We start from the raw sequence: 21,556 nt of genomic DNA, 5'->3' as shown, positions 1-21,556 counted from the left end.
TTTCGTCCCTTGGCTAGGCGACATCATCAGTGCTTGGGAGCCTCCTGCGAAGCGCTTCTTTGATGTTTCCTCCGGTGTTTATAGTGGTCTGTCCCTGCCGCTTCTGGTTGTCAGTTTCAGCTGTCCGCTGTAGTGGTTGGTATATTGGGTCCAGGTCTATGTGTTTGTTGATGGAGTTTGTGGATGAGTGCCATGCTTCTAGGAATTCCCTGGCTGTTCTCTGTCTGGCTTGCTCTATGATAGTAGTGTTGTCCCAGTCGAATTCATGTTGCTATATAGGACAAACAGGAAGACAGCTAACAATCCGCATACATGAACATCAACTAGCCACGAAACGACACGATCAGCTATCCTTAGTAGCCACACACGCAGACAACAAGCAACATGAATTCGACTGGGACAACACTACTATCATAGGGCAAGCCAGCGAACAGCCAGGGAATTCCTAGAGGCATGGCATTCATCCACAAACTCCATCAACAAACACATCGACCTGGACCCAATATACCAACCACTACAGCGGACAGCTGAAACTGACAACCGGAAGCGGCAGGGACAGACCACTATAAACACCGGAGGAAACATCAAAGAAGCGCTTCGCAGGAGGCTCCCAAGCACTGATGATGTCGCCTAGGCAGGGGACGAAACGTTTGCAACAAAAACTTCCAGCTCGGCGAACAGAACCACAACAAAGAACACAATTGTAAGACACAGAATTTATAGCAAAAGTTTACAGTGTGATGTAACTGAAATTATACATTGAAAACTACCTTGATTGTTTGTTGAGTCTTTCATCTGTTAGAATGACCATACTAGTTTCACTGCTTTCATATATAAATCACAAAACTTTATTTAAAAGTTATATTCTCAGGTTAACTGTAACGATTGGTGTCAGTCAGATAGTATGTTGAAGGTGTTAGCCCCCTGTGTTCCCTGTCTGTGCCATAATGTTTAAACTGATTCTAATCTTAAAAAATGAGTTAAGAGTCTTACATGGATTCATGCAGTTTTTGAGCAAAGTGCAATGTAATTCTGCAAGTACAAATTTACCCCACAAACATATATATGTGTGTGTGTGTGTGTGTGTTGCAATGGTGGTCACCTGTAGTGTGACATGAACCCAAGGTCCTGATTGAGGCCCTCCCTATGGGTACGGAACTTTTGGAAAAAAGTGACCTGGTGTTGTGATTGTTAACTTTGTACACCCCAGTCCAATACCGGCATCTCCAAATCATGTCTCCTAATGTTTAATATGTTTCTGAACATTAGAAATAGGAGCAGTAGTGGACCGTAGGATCCTTTGAGCCTAGTTACTTTGATTGTAGTTGATCTTCAGCTTTATCTTCAACTTTGCACTACCTCTTTATTTCCCTGGTTTCCCTAAAAGTTCAGAAACCTATCTATCCCAGTATCAGTTTGACTGAAGGTAACATGCTCATGGTTTTTGAAGGAGACATTAACCATTAACGCATAAAGGTCAGATCTTCTGTTAAAATAGTACGATGTGGAGGTGCTGGTGTTGGACTGGGGTGGACAAGGTCAGAAGTCATGTCGTCACTTTGTGGACCAGGTTTATTTGAAATCACGAACTTTGAGTGCAGTCCATTCATCAGGTAAAATAGTAGGAAGAGATCTTTATGAACCTGTTAAGTGCATGTACTGAGAACAACTGAAGTTGACAGAAGCGATGTAGGATGTATACTTGCCAACTTTTCACTGGCAGTTCAGATCTCTCATTATACACACACTTCCCGTTGTCTATTTCCAATATTTATCCACTTTTCCTCTAAAGTATTCTTTATGATTTTCTCAAGTGGTAAGAAATCAACAACAGAAAATAAGACAAGAGCTTGTTTCAAACTGACAGCTGTCTTGATATCTCCAAAATTGGTTTTAGTATTGAAGTATATTTACGCTTCCAGAGTTTAACCTCTACAGTCAACTGCAAATAATCCTTCTGTCTGTCCTATCCCTCTTTATTTTGTCTATTACTCTGCTAATTTTAAAACTTGACCTTCATTCAAGAAGAATATAGACTACATCTTTGTGCCATAGTTGAACCAGTTATTAAAGGCCTTGGTGGTAATGCTAAAATAATTCTTTGTGAACTTGCTGGGAAAAAATTAAATAGTTCTTGTAGTGAGACTCCTATAAATCTTAGAATCAGGGATTCAGTTCAGATTATACCATTTGCAAGTGTATACAGTCTTTGTTACAACAGTGGACATTGTGTTTATTACAGATGTCGATGTTGCATATATTTTCCTCCTAGTTTTATTAGTACAGTCATGTCCACTCAAAGCGTCCACACTCAAAATGTGATAACCATGACCCATTTGCATTAAAATCAATTTCAGGGTTTTCTGATTATTGAGTCTTAAGCATTGCGTTGATTTCAGGCAGAAACAGCTATACTTAGTAAAATGAAAACAAGAACAAGTATACATATAATAAAAAGATACAAAGAACTGCGGATGCTAGAAATCAGAAACAAAATCAAATTGCCAGAAAAACTCATCAGGTCTGGCAGCATCTGTAGAAAGAAAGCAGAGTCAATGTTTCCGGTCCAGTGACCCTTCCTCAGAACATATCATTAACTGTTCAACTAAGTACTCTGACCTCCCTAATTCAATGTTAGTTAAAGTTTATACTAACTGTAGCTGCACCCTCTTCTCTCCTCTTTCCTCTCCCCCCCCCCCCCCCAACCTCCCACTCTCAGGGTATCAAATTTAAAGGTGAAACTGATTAAATGTGTGTGCACAAATTACAGTACATTATGCGTGCGGTGTTAGAGGCATGGCCAAAGCTGCAGGTCAGAGTTGGAAACTGAGCAAAAGATTACTAAATGGATAAATCTTTGTACTGCGTACGGTCTGGTTGCCCTGCTATGGGAGGAATATTATTAAATTGGAGAGGATTCAGAAAAGATTTGCAAGGATGTTACCACAACTAGAGAGTTTGAATTATAAGGAGAGTCTAAATAGACTGAGACATTTTTCACTGAAGTGAAGGATATAGAGGGGTGATCTTAGAGGTCAATAAAATCATGAGGGGCATAGATGAATAGCAAAGGCCTTTTCCCCAAGGTAGGGGATTTCAAAACTAGGAGGCATATTTTCAAGGGGAGAAGAGAGATTTAAAAGGGACCCGAGCGCCAACTTTTTCCCCTCATGGTTTGTATGTGGAATGAACTACCAGTCTAAGTGTTAGTTGCAGGAACAGTTAAAATATTCAAAAGACATTTGGACAGGTACATGAATAGGAAAAGTTTAGAGGTTATGGACCAAATGCAGACAAATGGAGCTAGTTTTGTTTGGGGAAACTTGGTCAGCACGGACAAGTTAGACCTAAGGGTCTGTTTCTGTGCTGTGTGACTCAAAGACTCTTATATAGCAGTGTATTAGTACAGTGGTCCCCAAGTAGTGCCTAAGCATGGGATACACTGAACTATAGAAATGATATCGCACAGAAAGGGGCCATTCAGTCCTCCTTATCGATGCTGACTCAAAGATACACACGTGCCCTTTCTAATCGCATTCTCCTGCACACTGCCCAAAGCCCTGCAGCTTACAGCTCCTCAGGTGCAGATCCAGGTACTTTTTGAAAGAATTTAGGGTCTGTTCCAAATGAAATAATGAGAAGTATCAATAGAGTTAATGGTAGTTGGGGAATTCCATGACCAGGAGGCACATTTTTAAGGTGAGAGCAGAGAGTTTTATGTGATAAGTGTGTGGAATGAACTTACTGAGGAAGTGGTGAATGCAAGTACAATTACAATGTTTAAAAGACATTTGGATGGATACATGAATAGGAAAGGTTTGGAAGGATTCGGGCCAGGAGCAGGCAGGTGGGACTAGTTTAGTTTGGGATTGTGTTCGGCATGGACTGGTTGGACTGAAGGGTCTGTGTCTGTGCTCTGTCTCTATACACCACCAACTCGGGCAGTGAGTGCCAGGCACTTGGCACCCTCTGCATTTGGCAAAAGAAAAATTCCTCGTATCCTTTCCAATCTTTCTGCGACTTTTGTGTGAATCTGACCCCTGGTTTTTTAATTCCCTGCCAAGGGAAACCAGTTTCTCCTGTCTACACAAGTTTGCATTCCTCAATCATGACAACCCTCAGCCATCTCTATCCCAAGAAAAACAGTCCCAACCTATCCAAATTCTCCTCATAGTTACAATTCAAATAAATCATCCTTGCATGCTCCAAAGCATTATGCTATCCACTACATGGCTAATGTTTGTCATCTGCAAGTTTTCCAGTTGTGCTCCTCTATGTTCAAGTCCAAATCGTTAACGTATAATACAAGCAAAGGAGTCTCAACGTCAAATCATGCAGAATACCAGTTGAAACAGGTTTTCATTCACAAGGGCAGCCATTGACCATTACCCTTTCGTTCCTGTTATTAAACAAACTTTGGATCCAATTTGGTACAAGACCCTATATCCCATAAACATTTTCTTTGGACCGGTCTGCCATGTTTGACTTTGTCAAATGCCTTATTAAAATCCATGTAGACAACATCCACTGCACTACCTTCATTAATCCTCCTTGTCAAAGAATTGAATCAAATTTGTAAGGCATGATATTCCCTTATAGCCATACTGACTAGTCTATGTCTTTCTAAGTGGCAGTTTTTCCGATGTCTCAAGATTGACTCTAGCAATTTGCCCACCACCGGACTAAGACTAACTGACCTCTAATTGTTTGGCCTTTCCTTTGTACCTTTTTTAAAGCAACGGAACCACACTTGCATTCCTCCTCACCTGTCTACTGAAAATTGAAAATAATCCTCAGAGCAGCTGCTATTTCCTCCCTGCCCCGCCTTCAAACATCCTAGGAAACAATCTATCCGGCCTGGGTGACTTAACAATTTCAAGGATTCCAATTCCTTTAATGCTTCCTGTCCAATTGATTATTTTGTCTGATATTTCACACTGATTCTCTTGAATTACTATGGCCTCATCATCCCTTTCCTTTGTGAATGTGAAGATAAAAAAGTTCATTTAAGTTCTTCCCATTGTCTTCTGCATCTTCACAGTTCCCTTCTTCATCTCTAATAGGTCCCAATTTTTCCCTAACTATCCTTTTGCTCTTTATATACTACTAAACTATCCTTTTGTTCTTTATATACTAGTAAAATATCTTTGAATTTTATTTTAGTTTGCTTGCTAGTTTTTTTTCGTGCCGTTTCTAAAGTTTTCTGATTTTTCTTTTTCCATTTGATCCCTGTACTTTCTATACTCCTCCACGCTATCTGCAGTGTTGAGTTTTATGTGACTGTGTAAACTCTCTTTTTCTGTTTAATCTTCACCTGTATTTTTCTAGACAACTGTGGGTTTGGTAGTACCATACTTATTTTTGGAGGGGACGTGTCTGCTTTGTGCTTTAACATTTTAGCGTTTGCACTGATTTATCCTTTTAGTCCTGTCCAGTTCTACTCAGCCAAATAACTTGGCAGTTTTGTAAAATTTGTCTTACCACAGTTTTCAACTTTTCCCCTGATTTTTCTGTCCTTTCCCACAAAAGTATTAAATCTAACTGAAATATGGTCGTGCAGTGTCATTTCACTCACCTTGCCCATCTTCATTTCTGAAAACTAAATCCAGAATTGCATCTCCTCTCATTGGGCTAGTCACTGAGTTGTTTAAAAGGATTTTCCTGGACACTATCCATGAATTTTTTTACCCTTTACTGTCCCTCATATTGTTTGAACCCAGTTGATAGTTAAAGTCAACTATTATAACTACTCTTATTCCTTCAGGCAGGAATTTGTCCACATATGCGTTCCTCTATCTCCCTCTCACTATTTGGGAGCCTGTAGTATAATTCTTGTAGTGTGACTGCCTCATTTATTTTTTATTTTAACCCATATAGTCTAATTTTTTAACTTTCTTGATATATCATCCTTTCTCACAGCTGTAATTGATTTTTCAACCAATGCTGCTACCCTTCCTTATTTTTGTCACCTACTCTTTCCTGCTGAAACCTCTATCCAAGGATATTGAACTGCCAATTTTGCTCCTCTAATCAGATTTATGATCTAGCAACAACATTGCAGCACAATGTGTCTATATGTGTCCTCAGATCATCTGCCTTGTTTGTAATAATCTTAGCATTGAAGTATAAACTGCCCAACCCTATCCTTTGGATGTTTTTTAATCCTCATTTCTTTTGTCTTTCTGAGGCGCTGACTACATCACTAACTAATGTTTTATCTCCCATTTCCTAACCTGGTTTTGATCCATCTAAGTATGCACTTTGGTTTCCATCGCCTGCCACAATAGTTTAGAACCTTACCATCAGAACTAGCAAATGCACTTACGAGGTATTTGTCCCAAATCTGCCCAGGTGCAACCTGCCAGGCTTTTGCAGGTCCCACCTTCTCCAGAAACTGTCCCAACTGGCTCAAGTATCTAAATATCTTCCTGGTATACCACTTCTCCAGCCATGCATTCATCTGATCTGTCCTCTTGTTCCTGCTCTTGCTAGCACATAGCACAGGGAGTAATCCTGAGATTGCGACATTTGAGGTCCTGCATTTTAATTTATCTCCTAACTTCCTGTATTCAGCTTTCAGGTCCTCATCCCTTTGTTCACCCACGCTGTTGGTACCTGTGTATACCACAACCACTGGCTGTTCACCCTCTTGCTCCAGAATGTCCTGCGTCTGCTCTCTGACATCCCTGACCCTGGTACAAGTAATGCAACGTACCATCCTGGATTCATGTCTGCAGCCACCTGTACCCCTTACTGTTGAATCCCCTATCACTATTGCTATCGTGCCACATATTTTCTTCCCCTTCTGTGCAGCAAAGCCATCCTTGGTGTTATTAACTTGGCCGATGCTGCTTTCCCCTGAGAGGCCAATCCCCTGCAACAGTATCCAAACAGTTTGAGAGGGGGATTTCTGCACTTCCGTACTGAATCCATAAGACATACGAGCAGAACTTAGGATATTCAGTCATGGTTGATAAGTTTCTCAATCTTTTACTTTATCTGATCATCATCCGTTCTCTTTCTGTCTGTGTAGTCCTTGCTGCAATGTGACCATCTCACGAAGTGTGCTATCCATGACATTCTTAACATTGCGGATGCTCCACATTGAGTCCACCTGCAGCTCCAGCTCTGAAAAGCAGTGAGCCAGTCGCTGCAGCTGAACACACTACTTGTACATGTAGTCATCAGGGACATTGGAAGTCTCCCTTATTTTCCCCACTGCAACAGAGGAACATACCATGAGTGTGAGGTCTTCTGTCATGACTTCTCTCTAGATTAAGCTAGTTAAGAGGATTTAGGAAAGCTAGGGGTCTTCCTTTGTTTCAAACACTTGTATTATAATCAAAAGTCCCTACCTTTATTTAAGCTAATATATTTAACTTTTAAAACTTATGAAAATACTCTGCAGATATCACTTACCAATTGGCTGTTTCCCTTGGGACTGTCATTTTAAGAACTAAGCACAAAAAACAAAGAAGAAAGAAAATTTACAGCTTGAACAGGCCCTTTGGCCCTCCAAGCCTGAGCCGATCCAAATCTACTGTCTAAACCTGTCGCCCAATTCCTAAGCATCTGTATCCCTCTGCTCCCCACCTACTCATGCATCTGTCCAGACACAATCTTAAATGAATCTACCATGCCTGCCTCTACCACACTGCTGGCAATGCATTCCAGGTGCCCTCCACCCTCTGTGTGAAGTACTTGCTGCGTGTATCCCCCTTAAACATTTTTCATCTCAAAAGCGTGACCTCTCGTTATTGAATCCTTCACCCTGGGAAAAAATTTGTCTCTATCCACCCTGTCTATACCCTTTGTGATTTTGTAAACCTCAATCAGGTCCCCCCTCAATCTCCTTTTTTCTAATGAAAACAAACCTAACCTACTCAACCTTTCTTTGTAGAACTGCCCGGATTGAGACTGAGCACTGCACTTGTTCTTTTAACTTCACCTAGTCCCTATCTCATCTAAATCCCTCATTTCGCTCCACTCTAAAGCACTCTTGTTTAATCAAGCAGCCCTGACTGTGCCTGGTCAATCCTACGAATGCATACCGAACTAATGGTTGAAACCCGAGTCTAATGGATTCTAGTTATAATTTCAGTTTTTGTTAGACTTTGTATGTGCTGCTATTTCTTTAACAACAGGTTAGCATCAGGTTAACAACTTATTCTTTTGACTTCTAGTTTATCACAGAACAGTCCAACGGATGAACTGCGTAAAAGTTGTACTGTGGGGATGGTCAATATGATACTGTCTCTGCTTTCCTCAGCCTGGTTTCCTTTGGATCTTTCTTCACATCAGGATGCCTTAATATTGTCTGGAAACCTGCTGGCAGGTAAATAGACTTGTTTCTCCATCTCCTGTTTAAGATTCCGAGTTGCTTACCAGCGTACCTACCACAGATTGTCCTTTTTTCACACTCTTGAAAAGAAATAGTTGCATAGAATTTTATTTTGTCAATTCTCTCCTTGGTTCTCATGAAGATGTCGAAATTGCATTGCATGTACTTGGTTGCAGAAGCTCACATTGTAGACCAAACAATGAAGCCAGGTTTTTTTCCAGCTTTCTAAAGCCCATTTGTTTCATTTGGATTGTTCAGTTTGAAGCAAACCAACCTCTGACCCAGGAACACTTGGCCAATTAGAAGGGTTGTGATCATGGTAGATGGAAGATCATGTGGGAATATGTGAGCTTTCTGCATTTTGACAGGAAGACTAGAGGAGCTGAATATTTTCAATGGAGAAAGATTGCAGATCGTTGCAGTGGAGGCTGGTTTGGAAAACCACATGCGGGAATCTCCAAGAAAAGCTAGCATACAAGTTCAGGTCATAGGGCAGGCAAATAGAATCCTGATGAAGGGCTTTTGCCTGAAACGTCGATTTTTCCTGCTTCTCGGATGCTGCCTGACCTGCTGTGCTTTTCTAGCACCACTCTGATCTAAACTCTGGTTTCCAGCATCTGCAGTCCTCACTTTTGGCCAGGCAAATAGAATGTTGGCCTTTATTTCAAAGGGAATCTGGTATAAAAATAGGGCAATATTGCCAAATCCAGAAAACTCTGACCAGTTTTTGTCCCCTCATCTAAGGACTATTATACAGGCATTGGAGACAATCCAGAAAAGATAAACTAAGTTGATCGCCCATATGGAGGGATTTTCCTATGAGGCGAGTTTGAGTGGTTTTGGTCTGCACGCATCTGAGTTGAAAAGAATGAGACACAATCTCATTAAAACTTTGGGGCATGACAGGGTAAATGCAGAGCGGTGTTTCCCCTTGTGGCATAGCAGAGGACCAGCTTGCTTAATCTCAATAGGGGGTTCCCAGTTAGAACTGGGATAGAAAGTGTTTTGTTCTCTTGGAGACCATAAGATAAGGGAACAGAGGCCATTTAGCCCATCGTCTGCTCCGCCATTTGATCATGACTGATATGCTTCTTAACCCTATTCTCCTTCTCCCCATAACAATTGATCCCCCTTAGTGATCGAAAATTTATCCATCTCTGTCTTAAATATACTCAATGACTCAAGAAGGTTAATGAAAATGGTCCAAGGAATGAAAAACTTAACATATGAAGAATGTTTGAGGAATCTGAGTCTATATTTCGAGTTTAGAAGGATGGGAGGGAGGTGGAATCTAATTGAAATATGCAGAATACTGAATGGCAGGGACAGAGTAGATGTTGGCGAGATGTCTCCATTGGTAGGAGAGACGAGGACCCAAGGGCACAGTCTTAGAGTAAAGGGAAGACTTTTTAGAATGGAATTAGGAGAAACTTCTTCAGCCAGAGAGAAGTGAGTCTATGGAATTCATTGCCACAGAAGGCTGTGGAGGCCAGGTTATTGAGTATATTTAAGACTGAGATAGATAGGTTCTTGAGGATCAAGGGTTACAGGGAGAAAGTGGGAGAATGAGGTTGAGAAACTTTGTCAGCCATATTTGAATGGTGGAGCAGACTCAATGGTCTGAATGGCCTAATTTCTGCTCCGTGTTTTATGGCCTTATGGCCTCTCCCTCCATAGCCCTCTATTGCAATGAGTTCCACAGATTCACTACCCTCTGGCTGAAGAAATTCCTCCTCATCTCCATTCTGAAGGGTCATTCCTTCACTCTGAGGCTGTGCCCTTGGGTTCTAGTCTCTCTCACTAGTGAAAACATCTTCTCCACATCCACTCTATTGAGGCCTCTCATTCGTCAGTATGTATCTCCCCTCACCCTTCCAAACTCTAGTGAGCACAGACCCAGAGTCCTCAACTGCTTCTCATACATCAAGCCCTTTACTTCCGGGATCATTCTTGTGACCCTCCTTTGAACCCCCTCCAAGACCAGTGTATCCTTCCTTAGATATAGGGCCCGAAACCACTTGCGTTTATTCCAAATGTGGTCTGACCAGACTCCTCTACATTGGGGAGACAGGCCGCCTACTTGCGGAATGTTTCAGGGAACACCTCTGGGACTCCCGCACCAACCAACCGAACAGCCCTGTGGGTAACACTTTAGCTCCCCCTCCCACTCTGCCAATGACATGCAGGTCCTTGGCCTCCTCTATCACCAGACCCTGGCCGCACGACGCCTGGAGGAAGAGCGCCTCATCTTCCACCTAGGAACCCTCCAACCACATGGGATGAATGTAGATTTCTCCAGCTTCCTCAGTTCCCCCCCACCACCTTATCTCAGTTCCAACCCTCGGATTCAGCCCTGCCCTCTTGACCTGCAATCTTTTTTCTCCTACTCCTCGAATGCTGCCTGGCCTGCTGTGTTTTTCCAGCACCACATTTTTCAACTCTGACCAGACCCATATACAGCCTCAGCAGTACATGTCTGCTCGTGTATTCTTGCCCTCTCATTTGTCTTCCTAACTGACAACTGAACCTGCACATTAATCTTAAAAGAATCCTGAACACCCAAGTCACTATGTGCTTCAGATTTCTGAAGCCTTTCCCCATTTAGAAAATAGACTACATGGGTGGTCATTCTGTGGAATTTGTTACCACAGAAAACTGTAGAGGCTGGCTCATCAGTATGTTAGGGGCTGAAATCAATTTATAATCAGCCAGGCAATTGAGGGTTATTGGGGAAAAGCAGGGAAGTGGAGATGAGGATGATCAGATTGGCCATGATCTCGCTGAATAGCAGAGCAGATTCAATGGACTGAACAGTCTTTTGCTGCTGCTACAATCTGACTTTATAATTCCTGTCCATCTGAGATTGGTGAACTAGGTACAGATGCAGCCACAGACCCTCCTTTTAGCTTGCTGCCATACTAAGCGATCTATAATTTACACCTTTCAAATACCCATACACCTATCTCTATGCAATTGGAGATGGTCAGTAACTGATGGCTTCGCCAACGATACATCCACTCCATGTAAGTATTGCTAATAAATGCAAAAGGAAAACTAACTTCCTGTAGATGTTTCCCTTCTTTCCACCTGGAGGATTTTGTTTCCTTTACTTATGATTGTTCTGGTTTAGATTAGATTAGATTAGATCACTTACAGTGTGGAAACAGGCCCTTCGGCCCAACAAGTCCACACCGACCCGCCGAAGTGCAACCCACCCATCACCCTACATTTACCCCTTCACCTTACACTACGGGCAATTTAGCATGGCCAATTCACCTGACATTCACATCTTTGGACTGTGGGAGGAAACCGGAGCACCCGGAGGAAACCCACACAGACACGGGGAGAATGTGCAAACTCCACACAGTCAGTCGCCTGAGGCGGTTTGTTGTGGATTTAATGAAAATGCATGGATAGTACCCCCAATTTTGGAAGTCTGCTTTTGAGGCCTCTGTGCTTGTGCAGTTTTTCTCATTTGTATATTCTGCACAGCCCACGTTTGTTTCTTCTATTTCAGCTATTGTCACAATCCAAGGTTGGATTGATAGCACAACTTCATGCTATCCTCATTTGGTGATTACATCAGTAATGTTCCCAGAATGCAGGTAATGGAGGAGCTGTGAGCTTTCCTGCACTTGATGAAACTTTCAGCTCTCGTTCAGAAAGTTTTGCATCCTAACCAAGCCATATGTAATTTTAGTTGGCACACGTTGTAGCTAAATACTTAATAGCCAGAGGCACTGATGTTTAATTGAGCCATCAGTTTGAGATGGGTGCTGTCTGATGTTATTGACTTCAAAAATCCTGTAAACACTTTAAACAGGGTTGCTGATTACAGTTAACAATCAGAGATAGAGATGGTTTATTTTCTGCTCCACCTTCCCTAACCCAGGTGCACTTTGAACAAGAAGAAACTCCCACTTCTCTGGGCAGTGCTCATCCTTCAAGCAATGCCATTAGGAAAGAAATGAAGATTATTTTTCTTCTTTGGGCTGTGGGTATTGCTGGCAAGGCCAGCATATGTTACTCATCCCTAATTGCCCTCGAATTGAGTGGTTTGCTTACTCATTTCAGAGGGCAGTTAAGAGTCATCGTATGGCTATGGGTCACATCTAGGCCAGGCTGGGTAAGGAAGGCAAATTTCTTTCCTTGAAGGATATTTGTGAACCAGATGGGTTTTTACAAGAGTTGATGTTACCTCCATGAAGTATCATTAGGGAGGTAAGATTTTAGATTCCACTCGTTGCTATGGTGGGATTTGAACTAACGTTCCCAAAGAATTATCCTGGGCCTCTGGAGTACAAATCCAGCGACTTTATTTCTGCCTCACTCCTGATCAGCTAAACTAATTGCTAGCATTGTTCCCTCTGAGGCCCAATTATTGGAGGAATGAGCTTAATCTTTATATAATGCTTTTGTTTTATTGGCAGCTATTGCACCCAAATCACTGAAGAATCCGTGGGGCAATGAGGATGATAGTACAACCACCAAACCTGAAGAGCCATGGCCTGCCTTGGCTGACAGAACTTTGGTTGTGATGGTGGAACAGCTATTCTCTCACCTGATGAAGGTCATCAATATCTGTGCACATGTCATCGATGATGTTGCACCGGGGCCTGCGATGAAGGTATATGTATTTTAAATTACTATTTAAAATCGAAAGAGGATCAATATCAGAAAGTGACCTGAATTAAGACACTTCAACGTATTGTTCCAGAGTGGTAATATGCAATAGGTGTAGCATGAGTTATAGCAATTTTAGTATCTCTACTGTTTAGATGTATAGTACAGAGTATATGTACACAAAAAGGATATGCAGATTGAATGGTGCAGTGCAGTTGAGGTAGAGCATGATCTTGATGAATGGCGGAGAAGCCTCAAGAGATTGGAAAACCATTTCCTATTCCTGTACCTTACATCATTCTGTGGTTTCCTTTCTCCATCCTCCTATTCACCTTGTTTTAGCCTCATCTTTCCAAAGACACTGATTGTTTGCTTGTTTTACGCATCTATAGGGTCATCATCTGTGAGGCCATTTGTCATCCAGGAGTCTGAGTAATGAGAGTCAAGGACTCATTTGCTACTTTGGTCCTCGTTGACCTATGCCCATTGCTACTTCATGCACGTGTCTTCAGGCAGTAATCTGAAACAAAAGCCCTCATCACTTCCTCTACTCTGAGGAGCTAAAACCACTTTTCAGTGTCCATGCTGAAATTAGAACTCAGTCCAGGCAAGGGTTTAAATCTGAAAGACCTCGCACTCTCCTTTCTCAGACTCTGCCCTATGATAAACTGTCATAGAATGATTGGCTCTTACAGTACAGAAGGTGACCTAATACTGGCACATCAGAAGAGCTATTCAACTCATCCTTTATACATTCTACTACTTCCACATCCTTTATCTACTCTGTTTATTATCCAGATTTTCTTTTTGAAGTATATATCTGATTCCCTTCACAATGTTGATTTGGAACTGCTTCTACACTGCTTAATGCAGCATGATTTGATTGTACAATTAAACCTCAATTGACAGTATGATTTCACATTTAGCTTTGCCATAAAGCCTTTACACAACTAGATAACTTGGAAACATTTGGGTTACAAGGTACTATAAACATTGAAGTTAATTCGATGTTTTAAAATTCAGGCAGGAAAACAAGTTTTGGATTACAGAGCCTAATAATTGTTCATAATCTTGCAGTGATTGTGATAACTTTGTAGAAAAGTGCACTGTTACCTTCATAAAATGCAATTTATCTCAACTTGAGCATTGACTTTTGTGCTACTGCTTCAATGTGTTTTACTTCTCAGGCAACTCTCCCTTCACTTGCCAATACGCCGTCCCTCAGCCCGATCAGACGCAAGGGAAAGGAGAGGGAGTCAGCAGAGCAGGCAACTGCACCAATGAGTCCAAAGAAAATTACTGAATCCAACCCAGGTGAGAAAAGATGTATATCTGTCTCAGTGTTGGGCAGTGGCTATCACTTGGAAAGTTTAAAGGTCAGAGCTTGTGTTTTTTAAAAATTCTGCTGTGGAATCTGGGTGTCATTAGCAAGGTCAGCATTAATTGCCCATCTCCAATTGCCTTTGAAGTTGAGTGCTTTGCTTGGTAATTTTCGAGAGCAATTGAGTCCATCAGCCAGACCAGGTGAGGACAGCAGATTCCCTTCCCTAACTTAATAAATAATTGGGTTTTTATGACCATTGCAGCTCGTCACCATTACTGAGGTTAGATTTTTAATTCCGGATTTATTAGTTGAATTTAAATTCTACCAGTTACCATGGTGAGATTTGAACCCATGTCCCAGAGCATTAGCTTTGGCCTCTGGATTATTAGTTCAGGGGCCATGAATGCTAGATTACCATCATCTTCTAACGCCTTTCAAAAGCTCAGGATACTCCAAAGCACTTTACAGGCAATGAAATGTTTTGTTTGCAGTGCAGTTACTGGTGTAATGTAGGAAAATGTGTTAATCTGTATGTAGTAAGGTCTCACAAACACGACTCTGATGACTAGATCATCTTTCTTCATGGAGGGGTGTGCGTTCTAGTTTTTCAAGATCTGCGGCATTTTGCTTTCAGTTTAGGGCTATACGCTTGTCAAGCTTTGTCAGATTTATTCATTTTCTACAATTCTGAGAAGAATTTATGGATGAGGAACGGGCAATCTTAGTGAATTTCGCACCTTAAATTAGTAGGATTGATACTTTGATAATGAAAAGCCGAGTTTTAGCAACATTATCTGTGTTTATCCATTTAACTAAAAAAAGTTCTTGCAACAGTTTTGGATGGAGTGTGTGCCAAACACAAATGCACAAGGTCACAAGAGTGACGTGTGCTGCAGGCAGATACCAGCTCTGCCTCACCTTTTCAGGGGAAAGAAAGAATAGGAAAGGTTTCTGAGACTATTTGGAATTGAATGCTTCAGTTTGATGAGGCAGACTGGGGCTTTGTTTTTAAGATCCTGGCAAAGCAACTCATGGTCTAATAAATGATTTTTAGATTTGTGCAATGGTTTGATATGGTGGTGATAGTTCATTCTGTCTAAGTGCAGAGTTAAGAGACGTAAGTTGATAGCTGCTAATAGATCAAAAAAAACAAAGAGTAAGCAGTTTTTTTTTGACAAAACATGGTGAGAATGTGGAGCACACTGTCATGTGGAATAATTAGCAGAGAGAACTTGACATATTTTTGGACAGGTTTAATGTGCAACCAAGGAAACATGGAGACATGATTGGAATGGGCAGAGTAAGGGCAGACTTGAGAGAAGTAGGTCTTCTATAGAGAACAGGTCCTGGGATACTCTGAATTGGTAGTTGTGGTCATACTTGTATCTGCAAGAGGGAATCAGACCATTGCCCATATCTGTTCAATTGCATTATCATTGCTGAGCACCCCATGATCAACATCCTGGGGATTACCATAAACTGGATTAGCCAGATAAATATTATGGCTACAGGTGGAGGTTGTGCACTTCTCTGGTGAGTAATTTGCCTCCAATCTCTCCAATTTCAGTCCACCATCAACAAGGCACAAGTCAGGAGTGTGATGGAATACTCTTCACTTACCTGGATGTGTGCAGCTGCAGTAGGAGTCCAGAAGTTTATCATCCACGACGCATTATACCACTTGATTAGCATGCCATTCACTTACTGCATCACTGACAGACAGTGGTAGCAGTTTGTACTATCTGCAAGATGCAATGCAGGCTCCATCAACAGCACCTTTGAAACCTGCGACCTGTACCACCTAGAAAAAAAGAGGGCACTAGATGCAAGTGGATATCACTTGCTACAGGTTCCCCTCCAAACCACACAGCATCCTAACTATGACCATTTCTTTTCAGTAGCTTGGTCACAGTCCTGGAAGTCTCTTGCTGACTGCATTGTGGGTTTCTCTAAGCCTCTGGGGCTGTAGTGATTACAAATTATAGCTCGCTACCACCTCTTCCAGGGCATTGGAGATGTCAATAAATGCTATCAAGCTAGTGATACCCACTTCCCATGAATAAATGGAAAAAAAGGCTGTCTTTAAAACAAAAGTGTGCTCTGCTGTTTGGTTCTCCTGCTATAACCAGGAGAGGGATTTTTAAAAAATGTTTGCTTAGTGTTTTTGTGTGTTATTTATTCTGTTTGCAGCTGCCAGGCCTACAGATGCTGTTGGAGCTGCACCAACAAGCAAGTCCACCTCGCTTGGCAGTTTTTATCACCTGCCTCCGTATCTGAAGCTGCATGACGTCTTGAAGGCAACGTATGCAAACTACAAGGTACCAATACAAATGGACTGTTTTACCCCCACACCACCTACTCCTAATGTAATTTCACATAACAAGTAATTTAGTGTCAGAGAAGGTTCCGCTGGCCTGTTTGTCTATTCTGGGTATGATTGATACCCTTATTTTTATAAAAGTCAAATACAGTTGATGTTGGAAATCAGGAATAAAAATGAAGTGCCTGAAAAACTCAGGTCTTGTAGCTTCTGTGGAGTTTGAAACAGTGTTATTGTTTCATGTCCAATTCGAATCCTATTTGGAACGGAAGTAAATACTTTTTGTATGAGTTTTAAATGTCCAAAACAAAAATAGAGGTGGCAGTGGTTGAATGCCTAAAGCAACACTTTGATTTTGTGGAAAATCTGTGCTTTGCTTCTCAAGCCTTAGAGTGTCAGGATGATATCAGGAAAAGGAGCTTCAGTTATGAAGAACAGTTGAAAAAGTCTGTATTGTTCTTTTGGGATCAGATAACCCTGAGTTGATTTAACACAATAACAGAAGGAAGACAAATGGTTTGTTGTGACTATGTCCGGTGTCAATAAGAGCAGCTTGGTAAAAGGTGAGGACTGCAGATGCTGAAGATCAGAGTCAAGGTTAAAATGGTGCTGGAAAAGCACAGCAGGTCAGGCAGCATCTGAGGAGCCGGAAAATCGATGTTTCGGGCAGGAGCCCTTCAACAGGAATGAGCCCTTCCTGATGAAGGGCATTTGCCCGAAACGTCGATTTTCTGGCTCCTCCGATGCTGTGCTTTTCTCGCATCACTCTAACCTTGACTCTATCAGAGCAGCTCCTACTCCCTTGACTTTTCCAAATGCCCTTTTTCGCAGGTGGGTGAATAATTGTCGATCGTAGATTTAAAATCATTGGTGAAAGACTCTGATTGGAGTTACCAGGAATTGTAATGTCTACTTGAAAGCTGATTCTATAGGTAATTCTCAAAGTCGTGTCAAATAAATGTTTGAGAATAGCCAATTTAACTTAAGAGAATATGGCGCGGTGGCTCAGTAGTTAGCGCTGCTGCCTCACAGCACCAGGGTCCCAGGTTTGATTCCAGCCTTTGGTGACGGTCTGTGTGGAGTTTGCACATTCTCCTTATGTCTACATGGGTTTCCTCCGGGTGCTCCGGTTTCCTCCCACAGTCCAAAGCTGTGCAGGTCAGGTGAATTGGCCATGCTAAATTGCCCATAGTGTTAGGTGCATTAGTCAGAGGGAAATGGGTCTGGGTGGGTTACTCTTCGGAGGGTTGGTGTGGACTGGTTGGGCCAAAGGGCCTGTTTCCACACTGTAGGAATCTAATCTAATCTGTGACAACTATTTTCTGGTTCATTTCTCAGGGCAAAGCTGTGACTGATCAGAGTCAACATACCTGGCTGAAATTTAAACCAAGCCTGACAGTTAACTGTCGTTGTTACTAGGGTATTCTCTATGGCAATGCCTCTACCAATCAGCACCCTTCTCTACAGTATAAAAATGTAATGTTAGTTCTCTTGCAAATGTACTGCTAAATGTAAGACAAAAAATGTTGACAAAATGTCATTTTCTTTTCCTCCGTTATACTCAACATACATAATTACAAGATTACTCAGTGGCTGGGCAGTAATTTTGCAAAAGCCTATTTATTGGAGTTCTTTGAAAGAGGAGCATGTGCTGTGAACTAAGTTTGGGGTGTCTTGTAGATGTTTTTTTCAAAGTCATTTGACAAGGTTCCACGTGAACGGTTATAGTGTAAAGTAGGAGCTCATGATCTAAGACTAAAGTATTAGCATGCATAGAAGATTCGCTGGCTGACAAAAACCAGGGACTGCCTAAGTCGGTATTTTTCTCCTTGGAGGATATCAACTTTTTTTATATTTATGTCAATGACCTTTGAGGGTAGCAAAGGAATGGGAGTTAAATTTGCAGGCAGTACAAAGCAAAGTAGGAACGTAAACGGGAAGGCGGATCATTATAGTTCTAGAGATTGATGGAGAAGGTGCAACGAGAGCAGACTGTCCTCGTACACCAGACACTGATAGTAAGCATGTGGGTGCAGTAGACTGTGAAGAGTACAAATAGCGTGTTGGCCTTCAGAGCACGATGTTTCGAGTTCAGGAGCGGGGATGTCTTGTTGCAGTTGGTGAGGCCACACCTGGAGTATTCTGCACAGTTTTGGCTTCCCGATCTGAGAATGCTTTGAATTTGGAGGGAGTTCACTAAAGGTTTGTTATACTGATTCCTGGTAATGGCAGGATAACATACAAGGATAAACTGGATCAATTAGGACTAGTCACAGATGTTTCGAAGAATGAAGCCTATCAAATTCTAACAGAACCAAACAGGGCAAGCACAAGAAAGATGTTAATGATTGGGGAGTCCAGAATGAGGGGTCACAGTCGAAGGATATGGGGCAGGTCATGTTGAATTGAGATGAAAAACTTCTTCACCCAGAATGGTGAGCCTGTGGAATTCTCTGCCACAGAAAGCAGTTGAGGCAAAACATTGCATGTTTTCAATAAAGCATTAGATATTATTCTCAGGGCTATAGGGATCATAGGGTACCGAGTTGAATGATCAGCCATGATCATACTGAATGGCAAAGCAGGTTTGAAGGGCTGAATGGCCCTTCTGTTTTTAATGTTTCTAGGATGTAAGGCATTTGTGGATGATTGGGCAAAAAATCTGGCAATTGGAGAGTAATGTGACCAAGTTTACTTTGGCAGCAAGAAAAAAAGCAGAGTATTACTTGACTGAGAATGAAACCTATACCCTCTAGTTCTGAACTCTCCCAAACTAGAGAAAATACCTTGTCTATTTACCCTATCCATGCCCCTTATGATTTTATAAACTCTTCAAGGTAACCCCATAGCCTCTGTTACTCTAGAGAAAACAACCTCAGCCTACTCAGCCTCTTCCTCTAGCTCAAACTCTCCAACCCTAGCAACATTCTTAAATCTTTTCTGAATCCTTTCAAGTTTCACAACATCATTCCTATAGCAGGGAGTTGAGAATTGCATGTAATATTCCAAAAGTGGCCCAACCAATGACCTGTACAGCAGCAACATGACTTCCCAACTCCTATACTCAGTGCTCTGATAAATAAAGGAAAGCATACCAAACGCCGCCTTCAATATCCTATTTACTTGCGAATACACTTTCAAGGAACTATGAACCTGCACGCCAAGGTCTTTGCAAGGTTTGTGAAGGTTTGTAGCTCAGGTTGAGGTTTAGGGTGTAGGTTTGCTCGCTGAGCTGTAGGTTTGATATCCAGACGTTTCATTACCTGGCTAGGTAACATCATCAGGGCGACCTCCAAGTGAAGCGAAGCTATTGTCTCCTGCTTTCTATTTATATCTTTCTCCTGGATGGGGTTCCTGGGGTTTGTGGTGATGTCATTTGCTGTTCGTTTTCTGAGGGGTTGATAGATGGCATCTAGATCTGTGTTTGTTTATGGCATTGTGGTTGGAGTGCCAGGCCTCTAGGAATTCTCTGGCATGTCTTTGGTTAGCCTGTCCCAGGATAGATGTGTTGTCCCAGTCGAAAATGGTGGTTTTTTTTCATCCGTGTGTAGGACTATGAGGGAGAGGGGGTCGTGTCTTTTTGTGGCTAGCTGGTGTTCATGTATCCTGGTGGCTAACTTTCTTCCTGTTTGTCCTATGTAGCGTTTGTGGCAGTCCTTGCATGGAATTTTATAGATGACGTTGGTTTTGTCCATGGGTTGTACTGGGTCTTTTAAGTTTGTTAGTTTTTGTTTGTGTGTGTTGGTGGGTTTGTGTGCTACTAGGATTCCGAGGGGTCTCAGTAGTCTGGCTGTCATTTCTGAAACTACTTAATATATGGTAAGGTGGTTAGGATTTCTGGCTGTGTTTTGTCAGCTTGTCGTGGTTTGTTCTTGAGGAATCTGCGCACTGTTTTTTGAGTATCCGTTCTTCTTGAATACGTCGTATAGGTGGTTCTCCTCTGTTTTTCGAAGTTCGTCTGTGCTGCAGTGTGTGGTGGCTCGTTGGAATAGTGTTCTGATGCAGCTTCGTTTGTGTGTGATGGGATGGTTGCTGGTGTAGTTGACCTATAGTCTCACTACACGGAACACCAACTTACAGTCTGGCCAAAGAGCTACACGCAAGACTGAAGTACCTAGTAGAAGAGTCACAGCACTCCATCCACTCCACCCAGGAATTCATAAAAATCATCAAAAACGCCAAAATAGAGGAAGACGAAGCAAAGATCTCATTCGACGTAACAGCACTGATCACCTCCATTAACGTCGACCTAGCAAAGGAAACACTCACCACACTTTTAGAACAGACCATCACACAGACACACACACACACACCAACCACCATCAATCACATTACCAACGAAAGTATCATGAAGCTAGTGGACCTGTGCCTCTCCACCCACTTCACTTTCAACAACATAGTTTACAAACAAACCAACGGCACACCCGTAGGATCTCCGCTATCAGGATTCATAGCAGAAGCGGTAATGCAAAGGCTAGAACAAACAGCCCTACCAACCATCAAACCAAAAATCTCGGTTCGCTACGTAGATGACACCTTTGTCATCACAAAACGAAACAAGATAGAAGAGACATTTAACATCATCAACAACACCCTCACAGGCATAAAGTTCACCACGGAGGAAGAAACTGACAACAAACTCACATTTCTGGATGTCACAGTAGAAAGAAAGGACAAGGGAGAATTACAAACCTGCGTATACAGAAAACCGACAAACACTGACCAAATACTCAACTACACCAGCAACCATCCCAACTCTCTCAAACTAAGCTGTATCAGAACACTATTCCAACGAGCCACCACACACTGCAGCACTGACGAACTTCAAAAAACAGAGGAGAACCACCTATACAACGTATTCAAGAAGAACGGATACTCAAAAAAACAGTGCGCAGATTCCTCAAGAACAAATCACGACAAGCAGACCAAACACAGCCAGAAACCCTAA

General features: G+C 42.0%; 1 protein-coding gene across 8 annotated transcripts in view; it reads left to right on the top strand.

Annotated features, from left to right (window-relative positions):
- Window positions 1-21,556, top strand: part of htt (huntingtin) — a 241,245-nt gene that overhangs the window by 130,097 nt on the left and 89,592 nt on the right. For all 8 annotated transcript variants that reach the window (XR_006313622.1, XM_043703713.1, XM_043703763.1 and 5 more), the window contains exons 25-28: window positions 8,184-8,335; window positions 12,772-12,968; window positions 14,152-14,278; window positions 16,479-16,606. Coding sequence is in view for 7 of the 8 variants with exons in the window: in XM_043703713.1 (XP_043559648.1) it covers window positions 8,184-8,335; window positions 12,772-12,968; window positions 14,152-14,278; window positions 16,479-16,606 (604 nt within the window). In the remaining variant the exon portion in view is untranslated. The remainder of the gene's footprint in view (window positions 1-8,183; window positions 8,336-12,771; window positions 12,969-14,151; window positions 14,279-16,478; window positions 16,607-21,556) is intronic.

This window comes from Chiloscyllium plagiosum, chromosome 2, assembly GCF_004010195.1.
Source record: "Chiloscyllium plagiosum isolate BGI_BamShark_2017 chromosome 2, ASM401019v2, whole genome shotgun sequence".
NCBI classification, from domain to species: Eukaryota; Metazoa; Chordata; class Chondrichthyes; order Orectolobiformes; family Hemiscylliidae; genus Chiloscyllium; species Chiloscyllium plagiosum.
Note: the sequence above shows the minus strand (reverse complement) of the source record. Positions and strands in the feature narration are given on the sequence as shown.